General features: G+C 41.7%; 2 protein-coding genes across 14 annotated transcripts in view; one reads left to right on the forward strand and one right to left on the reverse strand.

The window, feature by feature from the left end:
• The window catches only part of LOC110980646 (chymotrypsin-like elastase family member 2A), a gene marked incomplete at its 5' end in the record, with an annotated part of 8,490 nt that extends 3,809 nt beyond the window's left edge, over positions 1 to 4,681 (reverse strand). The window contains 7 exons of the mRNA XM_022237528.2: positions 47 to 239; positions 1,876 to 1,971; positions 2,124 to 2,240; positions 3,178 to 3,270; positions 3,570 to 3,633; positions 4,267 to 4,295; positions 4,606 to 4,681. Coding sequence (XP_022093220.2) covers positions 47 to 239; positions 1,876 to 1,971; positions 2,124 to 2,240; positions 3,178 to 3,270; positions 3,570 to 3,633; positions 4,267 to 4,295; positions 4,606 to 4,681 — 668 coding nt within the window. The remainder of the gene's footprint in view (positions 1 to 46; positions 240 to 1,875; positions 1,972 to 2,123; positions 2,241 to 3,177; positions 3,271 to 3,569; positions 3,634 to 4,266; positions 4,296 to 4,605) is intronic.
• LOC110980658 (uncharacterized) overlaps positions 4,608 to 17,548 on the forward strand; it is a 24,731-nt gene continuing 11,790 nt past the window's right edge. For 2 of the 13 annotated variants that reach the window (XR_015426460.1, XM_022237544.2), the window contains exons 1-10: positions 6,069 to 6,314; positions 8,486 to 8,573; positions 11,299 to 11,350; positions 11,736 to 11,792; positions 12,749 to 12,898; positions 13,634 to 13,755; positions 14,199 to 14,306; positions 14,673 to 14,762; positions 15,621 to 15,791; positions 16,554 to 16,607. Coding sequence is in view for 12 of the 13 variants with exons in the window: in XM_022237544.2 (XP_022093236.2) it covers positions 6,214 to 6,314; positions 8,486 to 8,573; positions 11,299 to 11,350; positions 11,736 to 11,792; positions 12,749 to 12,898; positions 13,634 to 13,755; positions 14,199 to 14,306; positions 14,673 to 14,762; positions 15,621 to 15,791; positions 16,554 to 16,607 (993 nt within the window). In the remaining variant the exon portion in view is untranslated. Of the gene's footprint in view, positions 4,757 to 6,068; positions 6,315 to 8,485; positions 8,574 to 10,092; positions 10,242 to 10,274; positions 10,565 to 11,298; positions 11,351 to 11,735; positions 11,793 to 12,748; positions 12,899 to 13,633; positions 13,756 to 14,198; positions 14,307 to 14,672; positions 14,763 to 15,620; positions 15,792 to 16,553; positions 16,608 to 17,548 lie in introns of those variants that run through there. The other 11 variants (XM_087141326.1, XM_087141329.1, XM_087141328.1 and 8 more) reach the window with 10 other exon arrangements.

Raw genomic sequence — 17,548 nt, forward strand, 5'->3', positions numbered from 1 at the left:
ACTGAAGTTCCCCTGGGTGTCATCAAGAAATCAGAAATCACCTTACACACAGTGAGCAGCAGTGACGACGTGCTGAGGGGAGATGAGCGTGCCTCCGCAGACAAAGTACCAGGTAGATCTAGCCGATTGGTACCTGAGCTGGACTTGCCAAGGGTAGTGCTCAATGTCGGCAGTGTGACCTCCAATGATACGGCTTTTATCCACTTGCCGCATGCCACAATCAGCTGATGGACTTGGGGCTACAGTGCAAAAAAAGTTAAAAAAAAGAAAAAACAGAATACAAAACTTCTGGTGTTTTTTCCTTTTCTCTTTTTAGCTTTCATATCCCATTTTTTATACAACTTGAGCATGATATTACATGTATGCTTCCAAGCTGGTGCAGTTGTTCATGAACAAACATAGTTCACTTAACTTTTAGTGCTGCTTAAAAATACCTTTTTTCGGTCTGGTTCATTTGGTTTCTTGTTTGTATCCACTGGTGTAGTATTTTCTGGATGACCTATCTGTGTAATGATTTTTGAGGTTGTACACTTTGTTATTCTGTTGATGTATATTTTGTATTAGAAATCTATATTGTTCTCATGGTAGAATTATTTTCTGCGCAGTTGTCTTCACAGGGGAACATTGCAACTGTGACCTCTTTCTACTTATAAACCAATGATTTCAGTTGGGACAATGTGCTATCAAGTTATGGGCTCTGAGCTGGACTAAAAGAGGGTGCACTTTTCTTAGCAACGGAGGCTCCTTTGGCAGTAACTGCGCATCACTGGTTCACGAACAACTATGAAACACAAACACTGCAGTTGCATCGCTACCAACAAAATGAACACTCCTGACCAATATGGCTCTTTTCAACCAATGAGGGGGTGCTTCTGCTCAGGGTGGATAGTATCGTGCACTTCTAGTACTTCATTATCTAATCTTTCCCAGGAAGCATGATGTAGAATTATACCATTCTTGTTTTTTTTTCCTGGCTGCTTGATGAAATCCCCCCCCCCATCGTAATTAATGACTTTGGCGCTTGTAACCTCGTAAGGCGCAACATTTTTGAGCATTTCACAGCTGGGGGAGGGTCAGATTTACCCCTCCCCCCAAGAACTCAGCTGTCACATGCCAATCATTTTGAAACTTAGCAAACATGTAAAGACACTCATCAGTACAAGTGTGAAGTTTGAATTCAGAGTGACATAGGGTTTTGACGTATTATGCCATTTGAAGTTAATGACCTACATGTTGACTCGCATGCATGGAGCACACGATGGAAACAAGCATGACTTTCTTGCTGACCTGTCTCAGAGAAATGCACGGTGCACCAGAACGCCAGTTTTCCTAAATGACTGCAATGTGTTGTTGAGAAAACTCCTCAACTGAGGCTTGCTTGTGAATAAACTACACATTGAAGATATTTGAAAAATGTTGGGGGGAATCATTCCCCCCCCCCGGCTCTTTTAGGGTTAACCCCGTGATGTTACCCTGAAATGCTTTCATTACAGCAGCAGTTCTGGACACACCCCTCAATTCATATATATCGTATGTCCCTTAAACAGCACCCGTCATTCCTCTCCCACCCCTTATCCAGCTTGATAGGTGCTAGTCTTGACCCCAAACTGGATTTGCATCGTTTTTGTCTTCATGCATCGTGTGGGCAGCATGCACCTGGCAAGCAGTGCCAAGTAGCAGTAACAGTAGAGGGCGTCAATCCATAGGAAACAAACTGTTCTGATAATCCATTTCAGTACTGTTTGTCACTTTGGGATTGGTGCCCCGCTATCAAGCTGTGCTGGTCAGTGCATGTTTAACTTCTAGCATGGTAAGGTGCACCAGAGCCAAAACAATGCAATTTCAGTCTTGGGCCAAGACTAGACTTGTACCTACTTCTACAGTGCTCCCCTGTCCAGTCTGATGTACAAGAGCATGCGCAGGTCACTTTGTCCAACCGACCTCCATGATCACAGACCTTGCTAGTGCAGCCTGTGTTAAAAGTGTCGAAAAGTGGCATTGCATTTTGTATTGCAGGAAATTTTGGAATATGAATAAAATGCCACCAAGGCAAAAAACACAGATTTATCTTTTACATTGAAATAATTTAATACAGAGACAGAACCAAAAAATGTCATACTCACTGCAATTGTCTTCATCTGAACCGTCGTAGCAGTCTTTTACTCTGTCACAAAATTTCAGTTTGTTGACGCATTGTGTTTTGGAAGTACATCCTCTTTGCCAAGGTTTACAAATACGTTCTGAGAATGAGTCATCAAAACACCGGGGGCAATTTACACTTTTTATATTTCCAGGACAGTTAAACCCCAAAGGAATGGTGGTTTGAAGTTTCTTAGAAATACTACAAAAACTAATGCAATGTAGATACTTAATATGGATTTTGGATATTTTACAAATTCCTACAGGCAGGCTTCACGACTGAAACGGAGTCTATTCCAGTCCACCTGTTTATGCGCCATGCATATTATTATTTGTATTTATCCAGGAAACCTATTTACCATGAAGTGTTCCCATTAGGGCCCAATGTAAGCATCTAGACACGTAAATTAATTGCCCAATGCCAAAACATTCAAGGGGATTTTTATATAAAAAGTACAACAAACAATTATATTTTTGAAAAGTACAATTAAAGTATAATGTGAATTATACAGAAAGTAAAGCCTACAAAATTCCCAAACAAGGTTAAAACAATTTAAAAACACCAACTAGAAAGCACAAGACAGAGAAAACACAAGAAACGTTTTAAAAACAGTATAGAGGGACTGATTTCAGGAATAAATTAAAATTGCCAAATGATGGTGCTTTCCATAAAAATCCCAGTGGAAAAAAGTGCCGCGCGTGTCGTTGACATTCAGTCTTGAAAATTTAAAACGACCAGTGAGTGAAACGCACACCACACAAACGACACGAAAACAGGCCGTACTGGCGGGTAATACACCGGTTTCCTGGTAAATACAGACTCCTATCCATGTATAGCCCCAGTTCACCCCGATCCACAGTCGTTGCAATGCTCGCACATTGCTGAGAATTTTAAAGTCAGAAACTCCGTCTGATCGCCAAGATCTGAAATTCTTGACAAGTTCATTGCAAAAAACTATAAAATAAGAAGGGCTTTTATTATCTGTATAATAGTGTCTTACTGTGTCAATAAATCCTAGTAGGCCTATAGCTGATTACCTTGGCAATATATTCCCCTCCAGTATCGTCTACAAATGCATTTGCAGGTTGCCAAAAACAAACGACCTCGAAAACAAGGCAATGTACACGGTTCTAAATGTACAATAAAATAACAGATAGTCAAACGTCGTTGACACAATTATATATTAAAAAGAACGTAATGATAAACTTCTGTACCTGTAGTCAAGACTGGGTGACTTCTATACTTTTTCCTATAAGGTTTTTGATTCATAAAATTAATGAATGTTCGTTATACTTTGTTATTCTGGTTTTAGTTCACAGAACATTAACATTTAGGTCCTTTTTCATCAATCAGGTTTTCCCACCATGGGAAAATCACCAAGATTTTGATGTCTTTATCTATTTCAGACTTTCATTGAACTTTTACTTACCTCTTGTTTCTAGACGATGATCTTGGCTGAAATAACGATTGTGTAATTCCTTAGATAACTCTTTCTGTGGGTGGACAAAAAATTTGCCGGCATATTTTACGGCCATCGGTCACTATATGCCTTAAGTCATTACTTCGCTCTCGAATGTAGTTAGATTTTTTGTGGTCAGGAGAAACTAGTGTAACGTACGTAATACACTGTACCATAGATTACTAATAAGATAAGCTAGTTCGAGTTATGGATTTGGTTTTAGCAATGATTTTCCTTGTCAACAGCGGTGAACATTTGTGACATTTTTGGCGTATCCAACGGTGGAACATCACTCCTCCATGCAAGAAGGGCATGTCGCTTCCTTTATTTTCCTTTCTTTTTTAAAAGAAATTGAAAGCCCAAACACTATAAATTAGAACTGGTAATAGCACCGTCCCTTTGATGATTCTTTTAAGAATAAAATGGACAGTTTCAGAAAATCGTCATGTCAATTAAGTTGTACCCGGACTCGTAACCTGGATGCGTAGTACGCTGGTGAGTGATCCAAAAAATGAAACACCACTCCGACTCGATATCTAACATTCCTCATTTGCATCCTTTAGTCTGAAGCTCACACCCAGGACAGTTATTTTACTGCAAAAATAAATAAATTCGAAACAAAGTATTGTTTTTTTGGAATTTTCTTAAAACGACGTCAGTTACGTACCCCCTGCGCAGAGAAGACCGTGTAGATATCTGCACAAAGAATTATTTGGCACACTTCAAGCACAGGCAACTTCATCGTTTTTACATGTATAAAAATAACATAATTCACCTAAAGGTTATACACAGGCGTATGTTCAATACCCTGCGCCGAGTTCAGATACCACATGGCGTAACGGTACAGTTAACTATAGATCTGCTGCGCTGCGTAACCATACTGTGAAAGACGTGTACTAACCCTGGAATCCAAGAATTTTTGAAAGAAGAATTAAATTCCGTTCAGCGAAATCGTATTCAACATTCTGAATTCTTTTCTTTGAACCTATACAAAGGAACAAAATACCTGTGCCTGGATCCTGGAAGCCTGCTGATTGAGCTACGTGTATAGAAATCTTTACATCTAGCGGCCGCAGGGTTAAACCCTTCCTCCATGGTTAAATTGATGGTCTTATCAGCAGTGCCTAACTTGTCATGTTCAATGACCCTTCACGGAGGTAAACTTTCAAAAAAAATTACACACAGGTCGTTAATCTTCTTTATATTTTATGTATATCAAGCAATTCAGCCTAAACCTTTAATTGTTATCAGAACAAACCGTGGAATAGGCGAGTGTAGACACTGAATTAGTCGCCTAGGTGATGGGGGGGGGGAATCGGGTCGAACCCCGCGCTTTGAGCAAAAAAGGGAAAAAATGGGGAAAATAATAATTTTAAAAAATTATAAAGTAGGTGCACCCTTATAAACAATATATGCCATGTATAATGTTTCGCTGTTGTTTCCGCTTGTCCGCAAATATGAGACAGTATTCAAACCTCCGTGACCCTCGCCCTGGAAAAATTCCTGGATCCAACCCTGTCAGTATATAGTTCAGTGTGGTTATTCTTAGTTTCGCTCAAAAGAGAGTCTTTCAGTACTTGAGAATTTAGAATTCAGTGTTCAACAATTCCAATAAGTCCACTCGGCGACATGTAGTGATTTTTGAGGAATTAAAAAGTCATTGAGGTGAACACTTTAGAAATAGCACTACCCGACCCTCTTTCGTGAATGTCTCGGGAGGGAACGGGCAAGATATGAGGTAAGACAGGGAGGAAAATCACGAGGTTGCTTTACAAAGTACATGTACCTTCTCAGGTTCCAACACCCTCTATTGATGGTTTTTCAGTTACTCCTACCTTCTTCGTGACACTCATATGCTTCCTTTAATCCTTTTACGATATAATCCCCAATCTGACCCCTCATATACTTCACTGGAGTTATGCGAGTCCATCCTTATCACACCTGCTCTTTTTTGCGTTTATGTCAGAGTTGTAACCAAGTCATTTTTTCCAAGTCAAGTCCCAAGTCAAATTTTAGCAAGTCAAGTCCCAAGTCAAATTTTAGCAAGTCAGGTCACGTCTCAAGTCATTTTTTCCCAAGTCAAGTCAAGTCAAGTCTCGAGTTTGAAAATGGCGACTCGAGTCCGACTTCAGTTCGAGTCAGCGACTCGAATCAACACTGGTTTATGAGGGTCCAGTTTTGATCTGTATAACACATTCATTGTCGCAGAATAACTGTTTTCCTGCAGTGTTTTAAGTTTTCTTTTTCGTTTTGTTTCCAATCCAATCCAAAATTCGATTTGGTTTGATTCGACTCGATTCGATCATGGAGGAAGGAACTCCTCCATGATTCGATTCATTTCAATTCATATCGTTATCACCGTCCATGCACACTTAGACGCTGATTCAGTCGTAATTCCTTTCACAAAGCGAGTAAGGAATGAAACCTTGTCTCCAATACTCGCAAATCGTTCGTGAGGTCTGTTTGCGGACCAGACTACTCAATTTCTCGCATGATGTTTGTGTGCTTGTCTGTTGTGTCATAGAAACTCGTGCTGGCATTAGGTCGTTGTATTCATTTTCACTAATTTTCACTCTGAAACTTAAAAGAGACACTTTGTGTACCTAAAGTGACGATGACAAATATGATACCTACACCTGGAATGGGTACTGTGTACCCTGGGAACGAAGATGAGTGGAAAACGGAGGCATTCAGGTCAAAAGTGGTCGCACAAATGTGAGTAGGCCTAAACAGCTAAACATGCTGAACTCAGCTCAGTTCAGAAAAATCATGTACGAGACGGTCTGGCATGTGTAGTCCCCTAATTTTTTGCCCTGTCGTAAGTCCCAAGGACAAGGAAGTGTTGCCAAGCATCTTTTTTCTGTACTGAATCAACACCATAAAATTGTGTTAAATAGACAATCCATAAACAAGTGACCGCTTCATGCATGGCTGAGCAGTTCAGGCCTACAGTGTCTGCCCCTATCAGAACGTGAAGACTTGAGTTGGAATCCTGGGTCAATTTGAGATTTTTTCCTATCCCACAAAACTCACGAAGTCATCCTTTTATTGTGTTCAATTGAATTTTACAGTTTACATTAAATTGCAGAATATTTTACATTCTTTTCATGATATGTGGCCTTGGAATATTTTCTTTTCAAGACAAATAGCCTAGAGTCAGAAAAGTGCACAAGGCCTGAATTCCATCTGATTTCACAAAAGTAATGTCAGCATGGAACCACATATGCCCATTTGTCACAGTATTGGACCCAGGCCAGAGCTGTGTGGAGAGAGTAACAGCCAAAATGGCTGTGTATGACGTGTGCAGTTGAGACATTCATGTCACAAAATCTCTCTATGAACAGCTCTACATGGACCCACATGTATTGGAAAGGACTGGACATGTACACGTACAATCAGTTGCTGTGCCCATACAAAAGCAGAAACATTATCAGGACTGGTTCATGGTCCAATACTAACTGCGTTAAGTTCATATCTCCCCAGCTTCGTATTCAGCAGAAAGTATTAGACAGTCAGTGGCTTTGTGTCAGCAGGACACGTACCTGTAGAGTAATGAGAATGCATGAGAAACACACGTTAGATTTTGATATTTGAAAATTCAGCATTTTGATTTGTAGATCTACAATGTATGCGTTTGAAGTGTTTGCATTGTCCTCATGATGGTGTTGCTGAACCCTGGGGTCACTTTGATTCTATCTACATGTAGTAGTAATCGTTTTTCCTTTTTTCTTGGTAGTGGATACATGTACATGTATGTATTTGACCGTCAAATTTGAGCCAGTTATTGGCTGGGCAAAAAACACATGTGCAAGGCCATTGACGGTTAACCACTGATCAGAAATTTTTTTGGACAACCCCAAGCCTACCCCAGCACAATCAAGGTCAACCCAGCCTTACCCAGGCATCATTGCCTTTCAGTCAACTACATGTAGGCATAATATACCAGTAGACCGGGGCACCGCCCAGCGGAACAGGTGTACATGCACAGTGTACATGTATTTCCTTTCATTGGGCCAATAAGGAGTTCCGACTTGATATTTGGAGGAGACACCGGCACCTGTGGGAGGTGCCGTATGTTACCGATTAATCCGGAGAACTAGAAGACACCAGAACTGCAGTGGCACTGCTCTCACGTTCTCAAGCTTGCTGCACACATGTACATGCACATGTGTATGCATTTGGCAAATCACGATACCCGATCGGTTAAAGAGGCATGTAATGCACATGTACGGCATGTTAACAAGTGTTATGCCACTACAGTAATGACTTCTAAATCTGCTCAATAGAATACTCCCTAGACTACCTGTAATTCAGCGAGCAGCATTAAACATGATAGGAGCCATTATTGTGGGGGCTCTCCTATTCGCATGTATGTACATGTACTTTGAATATGAAAAACCGTGACACAGAAACTGTGTTTGACTCACCTGAAAAGCTGGCCAACTGATACCCTACAATGGCAGGGTGGTATTTAGGGACACGTCTGGACAGGTTGCAGTTGTATACATGTATGAACCAGTGTGAAAATCAGCAGGTCTGTCTTTGCAGAAAGAGGACTGGGTGTTGATTGATGAGGAGCCTTTCTGGATTAAACATACACATTTAACAAAATAGAGCAGTACTTTACTAGTCGGTTGCTAATACCTGCTTTTTGTTACTCGTAAAGCTGGACATTATACATGTAGGTCCAGATAACAGGGATATATTAACTCATTTGCAGTTTGAGCCTCAATTGCTAATGCTATTCCTGTAGGATGAATTTTTGGGGGAGAGGGCGGAGGATTGTTTGTTACATGTACTTTAGTAGTTTGTTTGGTTTTTGATTTTAAAATTTCTGAGTTCCTTACGTATTGAATGCATTTGGTATGTTTTTCCTGCCAATGCAGTGATGATGAAGTGCATAAGACGGGTAATCCTACAGCCAAGTCCAGCAGGGAGATGGAGAATCATGTGTTCCAAAAAGCCAAAAACAGGGTGAGTACGGTAAATGTACCAAGTCTACTTGTACCATCTCCAGCTGGAGCTGAACCAAAATGAAGGAGGCACACTGTAGTTATAAAGTATGTACTATACAATAGGATTGTTTTGCCGGATCGCACTTGCCAGCAAAGCATTGAGTGGAATTTTTTGGGGGGCAGGAAAATTTTGGATTGGATTGTCCTGCAGCTCATTCTTTCTAAAAAAAAAAGTGATTTTGCGTAAAAGCTGATTTAAGCCTGTTCACTAGGGAACCAACAATACATGGACAGTAAGACACTGCTCACAGATTTTCATGTCTTTCATTAATTACTGCTTTGCGTTTTGTGCAAAATTGTACACCCGTACTGTACATGTACATGCAGCATCGATATCTGGAAAATCCTATTGCGACCTTACAGTGTAGTTCCTGCCATTCAGTCAGCTGAAAATTCCACATTATTTAACAAATTGCTCATTTCGATCTAAAGAAACAACAAACAGCTCAACCCAGATTAGGCAAATCGTATTACTCCATTTAAGTACTATAAACAGTTTCAACCTACCTGGTTTCCACCTCAAGCAGAAGCACTCCATCATTGGTTGAATTAGAGCCATGTTGGTCGGGAGTGTTCCTTTTGTTGGCAGTGATGTGACCATAACGTACTGGATGTGCTTTTCATAGTCGTTCGTTAACCAGCAAAGATCAGTTCTGACCAACGGAGCCTCCATTGCTAAGGAAATTGTGCCCTCTCTTGGTCCAGCTCGACGCTCATATTCTAGTCGCTCGTGAGTTCCTTCGTTGAAACAGAATTTCTTCACAACTAGTCTTTCACAGATGGCCACATTCCTCAGTGCCAAACACATATCTTTTCCTTCCCAACCTGCTTTCTCAGCAAATGGAAAACATGGATCTGACACCCATTACAACAGCGATAATGGTTGCCTTTTCCTTGACTTAACCTGTAGATTGTCCTTCCTACTTCAGGATTTAATCATTGGTAGACCAAACTAACCATGCATGCTTCAGCAGGGATATTACACATTCTAGCAGTGTTGAGTACATGTATGTTTTTTCCATAGGCAATACATCGCTCCACTGATAACGTTCCTACAAACAAAACAATGTGCCATTTCGTGGAAAAAAATTAAGGGGAATATGCAAAACATTCATAAAAATATGGTACCAAACACATGCACTACTGTACGTACATATGCGTATGTAGATGTACATGTATCAGTTCTGTGTACTGCAATACTTCACAATGACTCATCCATCAATTATAATTCATCACATAAATGTAAGAGTTATGTACAGTAAATTAAGCTCGCTCTGTTTTTGTGCATGTCAAGTTGTTAATCTTAAAAAGTATAAAATTAGTTCATCTTTCTTTTTACCATTAAGGCTCGAGATATACAGTGGACATGTACATGTATTTACCTGGTCATTTGTAACATGCGCAGCATTGCCCCTTTAACACTGAGCCCACTCTGCATGAGGAAGTGGCAACATGGAATATTGATTTCCTCTCATTGTATCTATGAATAATAGCTGGTTTCACTGCATTGGTGTCACATATGAAACCAGTTCTGCAGAACACTGTGGAAGAAGATACTGTGTGATTTTTATATTAACACTCCCTCTCGCATTTGTGTCATATGATCAAGATCTTTCTGACAATCCCGGTACGTATGTTCTGGTCCATACAACAGGTCATGTATATGTGCTGCGTACACAGGACAGCCTACTGGTTTGTACAATACCACAAAGGGCACGTCTCCCATGTGCAGGGCAGGCATTTCGTTCTTGAAGGAGCAAGGCAGTTTCTCATTTGCAATGGGCAATTGTATTAGAAAATCGACTTGTCTATGGGGACATTTCAATGGGCATTGAGGCAAAGGCCAGGGGCATCAAGGCAATGGCCTCCAATGCCTCTTTGAAGTTCCTGCCTTGGATATGCATGGAGCCTTCGTCAATTGTACACATGTACAGGTGGAGGATCTTTGTGGTATGAACTTTAGTAGAATCCGACAGTCTTGTCCCGTGTTGGTGTTCAGTGTTGATGTTGGTTTTCCTACATGTATGTGAATGTTAACCTCACAGGAGTGTAATTAATATGGCACTGTACCTGCCAACAGTGGCATGGATGAACAAAAACATTCCAGGGTGGGTGGGTGGGACACAGCACATGGCCCCGTTACCTACCCCCAGAGCCATTAATGATATATTGCGCATGTATTATCCACCCTGAGTTGAAGTGCGCCCTCACTGGCAAAGGAGAGACAGGCTGGTGGAAAGCTTTTCATCTGCAATGTAAATTGGTTACGCGTATTCAGCATGCCCTCTGGCAAACTCGCATAAACCTGCACGCTCACACGAGTTCCCACCAAACGACCCTCTTTTTCCGTATAAAAGCGTACCCCCTCTTGTTCCCGCTCGAGGCAGATACAGCCATGGATCCATGCGTGCTTGTGTTGGAGAAGGCCTCATGTGAATTTGCCATGAATGTACAGCTGGAGAAACAATAAGTGACTGATAAAATTGTTCTGTACAATAAATACGTATTTCTTAAATTTTAGTAGTTATTGTATTTTAATGCACGAGAGCCGAGGTATTTTCTATTGTATACGTATGTAGATAATTAGCAATAAACCAATAAGAATAATATTGATCAGCAAACTGATTATCACAAACATTCGATATACGTGCACACATGTACATGTATTTTTTTTATTCATTTAGGAGGAGTACCTGGCACTTGTTGCTCGCTTGATGATTCATATGAGAGATATCAGTAAGTTCATGTATGGATATTTTTGTGACGGTTTGCATACCAACTACCCCTAGCTCATCTACCACTGTTTGTCATTCCTTTAAAATTGAAATTATATGCAAGCATTGAAATTGTGCAGGCAGTATTAAATAACTAGACATGCAAGAGCGCTGTTAACCTCCTCATATGAAGTGGAGCCCCTGAAACCACCGGTAATTGTGTTCGCATCTGTACATCTGGATTTGGAAAAAAAGCATTGTTAATGTGTTCAGAAATTTGTAATCTGAGGAAGAAAGCTCAGACTAGTGTGCACATCACTCCGTACTGCATGTACATGTACATGTAGTTATTGCCACCTGCAGCCTGGGACATCCCGTTTGTCTTTGTATTTGATTGTGCTTTTCAGATTCCAGGAAGGAAGGTGCACAGGGAAAGATGCAACACATTGGAGGTGGGGGACAAGGTATAGTGTAATTCGACCACTAGAATTAGAAGCCATTACTACGGTGGCACAAGGCTCGTGGACAGGTGGTACACGCATGTTACATGCCTCTTCGACCAATAGGGTGTCGTGATTTGCTAAATGCACGTGCGCGTCAAGCTGAAGAATGTGCGTGTGAGTGCGGTGCCACTGCAGTTTGGGCGTCTTATCAGAAATAATTATAAAAATTATAAAAATTCTTGTAGCGATTACAAAGAATTTAGCGCATTGAGATAAGTGAGTTGAAATAGGAGCTTTTTCAGATGTATTTGCATGCAGTGAAAGAGCTCAGGTGATGTAATTTTGTATGCAGTCATTGTAAATGCTCCCTCATGACCCGTGTAACCCTATTTCAAGTTTTCATTTGACGGGGGTCTGTTTTTTGGTGCTAAATAGTTTGCCTGCTCATGAACAAGAAGATTATGTTTTCAGGAAGAAACCTGAATATTCCAGCTGTGTCAGCACCAAAATATGCCAAAATTGTACTCGTAAAATTGGAAATTGACATAAGAAAAGTTAACAGAGTACATGTATAGTCTCAAGGAAAATTCACATCATGCACCCTTTAAGTGGTCACTGCAATCATTCCTTCTCAGACATGATTTTTTGCAACTTTGTAACATTGTTTGAGGCAGATATGTAAAAGGTTTGCTACTGCTTACAACCTTCACCATGAAAAGCTTTGAAGGTCATCAGATATGTGTATAACAAGAAATGTACTCTGATTTTTTTCAACCTGGCAGTCTGTGTAAGAAATGCCAAGCCCTCCATCATAAGCCTTGTGCACAAGTGATGAGTGGACTTGTTTTCCCGAATTTCCCAAGAATGGAAGATTCTCCAGCGAATCGTACAAAATCTCACGGGTCACATCATCAGATCCTGTCACCTTTGGCAAATCATTTGCTCACATTTGGGTTTCACTTTGGCCGTGTCGACAGATCCAATGGCGGCACTGCAGGGGCTGTCGTCCATAACCATGCCCGGGTCACGACCTGGTCAGCAAGGGACGCCTCCCCCTGGCCAGCAGCAGATGTCACAGATGATGGGGGCCAGACAGCAACAGGGCACAGCAGGTAGGAAGAAAACAGGTGGGCATAGAAGCATATCAGTAAATTAACAAAGAGCTAGACAGTCAGACACAATCTGATGATAGAAACAAGCCAGTATTAAAAAAACAACATTGCACATATGAAAAACAAGCTCAGTTGTGGTCAAAAGTTTACATACACTTAAACCTAAAGTCCCCGTCATTATAATTTCAAGACTTCACCAATTCTCTGCCTCCATTATTTCTCTGTAGCTGATTAGCTAGAACATCACACTTTGCTTGCATTAACCTGTACAAGCACTAAAGTGGAGCAGGTGGATTGATAGATCAGCTGTAGAGAAGAAAAATCTCTGAGGAATGAAGTCTTCTAAAGGTGTAATTAAACAATTGTGCCATGTGTGCGTAACCTTGACCACAACTACCTGTAGATGTATAAATGAGCAGGTGCATTTATAAACAGTAAATGGTGGCTTCAGGGTGGACATAGCAACATGCTTCACAAAGGAAACAAATAAACACAGTGACTGTCACCTGATGATAAACGTAAAAGTATGCCATAACACTACACCAGTTGGGAGAAACGCAGGTATTAAAACATGCTCAACAAGTACATGTAGACACGATGGCAGCTGGCAAGTTACGTGATCCTAGAGGTCGTGCCAAGCTGACGCACACACACATAGACGAACAGGCCACAGGCAGTGAGCCTGAAACAATGAGATGGAGAGACCAAATGAACATGACCAATGACATTGTTCTGTTTCTGGCGCTGCAGCCAGCCAGATGATGATGCAGCAACGACAGAAGCAGATTGCCATGCAGCTGCAGAAACAGCTATCCGGCTCGGCCAACTCACCTCAACCGCAGTCGGGGTTCATTGCAAGTGGACCGCAGCAGGTGAGAGACGAAATTTTATCGACTTGGTGCTCTTATTGTCAAGCCTCAGGTTTGACAAATATAAGAAGCACTGTTGGATGCAAGTTTAGTACAACTGAGAAATAAGGTTTTGTCAAAGCACTGAGGCTTCTTATTATGGGTAAAAAAAAACGAGGACTTAGAAAGCAGATATGCTGACTTTGCCAAGCAAAACTGAAGTGACGTCACACTTACGAACCAGATAATTGTTGTGATAATGTAGACGGTGAATTTGATTCAGGCTGCAAAGTGATTTGTACCGGTACATGCAAGTGATATGCCTACAATGCTCATGAAGATGGCCATTTTTCGTAGTCAAATGAGTCAGCTTCCGAGTGAGAAAACTTTTATTCAACAGTTTATCCTACATTTTCATACATGCTTTTATATTGTTTGACATGTACTCTCTTCGTTGGAATCCACAGGGGATTAATTCTCCACAGGTGGGCGGAGCCAACATAGGTCAACAGATGGGGTCCATGCAGACTGGACAGCAGGGCCAGATGATCCGTGGACAGCAACCATTTAAGGCGGTACACACTAATGATTTCCTCATTTATTGACTGTACACGTGAACAGTAGGGGGCACTGTGTGACCCCATCATGATAGCTCCACTGTGTTGTATGCTCAATGTATGCTCAGTGTTGCACACCAAGCTGATTTTCGTTTGAATGTGTACAGCTGTAAGGGCACTCACATGCATATCATATGGGTACCTCTCATCATGTCACTGTTGAGAGGTGCTTGAATAAAGAGTTCAGTCAGTCCTGTCTCTCCCAGTTTCAGGATATTTGTTTCAAGACTACATGTATCTCCGGCATTGCATGTGCTATTGTTTAATTATATGAATGCAGGAAAGCTCAACCCCAACTGGTTTTTTCTGTTCTCCTCTGTTCAGCAAATGCAGTCTCAGCAGATGCAACAACAGCTGCAACAGATGCAGGCATCTGGTGGCACACAACACGTCAGGGGACAGCAAGGGTTCAAGGTACTAGACACAGTATGATTATAAGCGCTAGATCATGGCCCACTTGCACAGTGTGGTTTGCTCTTATCTGGACCAGTTTTCCTTTCTATAACTGTGCCCTCATTGGGAGAAGTTCAGATACATTCCTTGAGGTTCCAGATGCCAGAGGATTTTGGGTAGATTCTACTGCAGATTGGCCAGTTTCTCTTGTGGCACACAAACATTAGACCCAGTCTGTGAGTCTGTGCTCTTTTATAAATCTATACCCCACGATCATTTCTTTCTCTGTTCTTTCCAGCCCCCAATTGTGAGAATCTTTTTAACCTTCATGTATGGGGCAGCTTGGGCATCCAGGATGCTCGCAAAATGGCAGGTACCGTGCTGGTGAAAACAGCAACCATGGCGACGTACGCACGCACCAGCCAGTCCAAGGATGGGGTTATACACAATCTTTTCTTTGATTAGTGTGTTCATGCATGGTCGTTGCAGTTGTTTTCATCGGCGCAGTGTGGTTGCTACCCGCAATGTTGCGAAACTCTTGGATGTCCTTGCTGCCCCATAGACCTTTTTCACCCACGTGACTGGATTGCGCTAAATGTTAACAATACCACCACCTGTAGACTTCCTTGGCCGCGGTGATCGCACATACTCCTATAGGCAGCTTCAACCACGTGCAAGCGCATGTGCGAACGCAGCATGCTTGACAGTTTATCTTGAATAAGTAGATTACCATCACAACGCCATGCACCTCATTACCATCACAACACATCATAGGTCCAGCACGATCGTGACATCACAGGAGATGTATAGGAGATGCAGGTTACCTTTACAGCCCAGCTACTTTGTGTGGCTTTATGTATCCTTGATCCGTTTGGACAGGCATTCCAGCAGCAGCAGCAGCAACTTCAGCAGCAACAGATCCAACAGCAGCAACTGCAGCAGCAGCAACTCCAGCAGCAGCAATTGCAGCAGCAACAGCTCCAGCAGCAGCAGATTCAGCAGCAGCAGCAAATGCAGCAGCAACGCCAACAGCAGAGCTCTCAACAGCAGGTATGGAATCAACGATGCCGTAAGCCTTTCCCTGCAAAGACTGCTTGTTTTTTTGGCATTTCGCTTCATCTTGGCGTCATTATACGTAGGCCGGATTTCTTCGGCCGACCCTGACATTTATATTGTCGGGTTGTACTAACCTCTGGCACACTTTGCCAAGTTGTTGTTGCTCACTCAAAGCGAATTTTCTCGCTAAGTTCATAAACGCCCTTTGCTGTGCTTACAGCTTACAAACACGATCAACTTCATTTGGCTAAAAATTGTGTGCTCAGCCCCATTCTGAAATATTGCCCCATGTCCAGGTTGCAGTTCAGAAAGCTTTTACTCTACTGTTGATTTTAGGAGACGTTTTGCTTTTTTGTTATAGTCAGAGTTGCTTCCATCTTGCAGTAACCTGCTTTTAAAGTATTTCCCAGGTTTGAGGAACCACCTTTGCTGAGTCACCTTGCCAACATCTCAGGTTCTTTGCTCATCGTCATTATATTGTTTTGGCTTCCAAGCCTATGCAGCAATACATGCTTTCTTAAACCTTGGACTGTTAAAACTTTTAAAAGAACCTGACAACAGAAAAATGGCTGAACAGTTAATGAACTGCAGATATGAGTTTTTTAACCAGTCAGAAGTCACCCTACCCCAGAAAATCTGGCATATCATGAAAGCCATGTCTTTTCTGAGCCAATACTCGAATCTTGCAATATCTGGTCATGATCTGTCCACTTGAGCGAACTGTGAGATATCCCACCTTTGTCTTTGTCTTTCCAGCAGCGGCCACCGGCCTCCCCGTACGGTGGCTATCCCTACATGATGTCCCCCCAGGTTTGTAACCCAGAACATAAAGGTGCAGGTATGCTCCTCCTCATCAATGGCTGTGGTGAGATTAAAGGCTCTGTTTGATGGAGCCGTCAACAAGGCAGGCATCTTTGCTGAGTGCAGAAAAACGCGCAAAGCAACAGTGGACCACACCCAAAAATGTCCAGCATGTCACTTGTGTCTGGTTCTCCATTGGTTTTACGCAGCATCTGAATATATCAAAGAATAATTTCCTCGGCTTAGCTGCTCAGTTGACTTGGATTTAGGAGATAATTAAACTCAGAAGTCCCTTGTGGAGCTTCAAGGAATATGAAGAAAAAAAGAATTGCTTTCTTCCTCAAAACTACGGAGGAGTAGGTGCAGTATGAGATTCTTTGAACCACATGTTGATACTTTTCTTAACAAGCATAAGACATGTCCTTCCAAGCTCGATACATTTTCTGTATTATTTTCCAGGAGGACATCAAAATCTCAGTCTGTGACAAGACTGTAGAGCAAAAGCCATGCTGTAGTATGATTGATTGAAATATCTGCTCATAGCCATTTGTACGTAGGAGCAATACCTGTACTGCGTCTATTTAGTGCTGCTCTTGGTTTTCACCATTGAAACACTTTTTGTTGAATTGTGGAAGAACACGTACATCATGGTGTTTCTGTGTTTTTGTTTTTCATACGAGAAGGGTGGAGGCTGTCTGCGTTATGGTCGCCATCTTCATGGTGTTAGGTCATAGCACTGTAAAACCTTGCATTCCAATTTGAAATGAAATGCGACCTAAGCACTGGAAGACCAGACCCTTATCATTCATGCCAAAATTCAATCCTGAAACATTCGTGGATGAACACTTTCCTTGTCATGCTATGCCAAGTAATGCAGTGTTATGAGATTGTTGTCTGTGTCAATCTACATTGGCTGTTCTGAGTGTTAGATGTTGTTCTGGAATCTGTGT

The sequence above is a fragment of the Acanthaster planci genome, linkage group LG09, assembly GCF_054643075.1.
Source record: "Acanthaster planci isolate LZ-2023a linkage group LG09, COTS_SCS, whole genome shotgun sequence".
Lineage (NCBI taxonomy): Eukaryota > Metazoa > Echinodermata > Asteroidea > Valvatida > Acanthasteridae > Acanthaster > Acanthaster planci.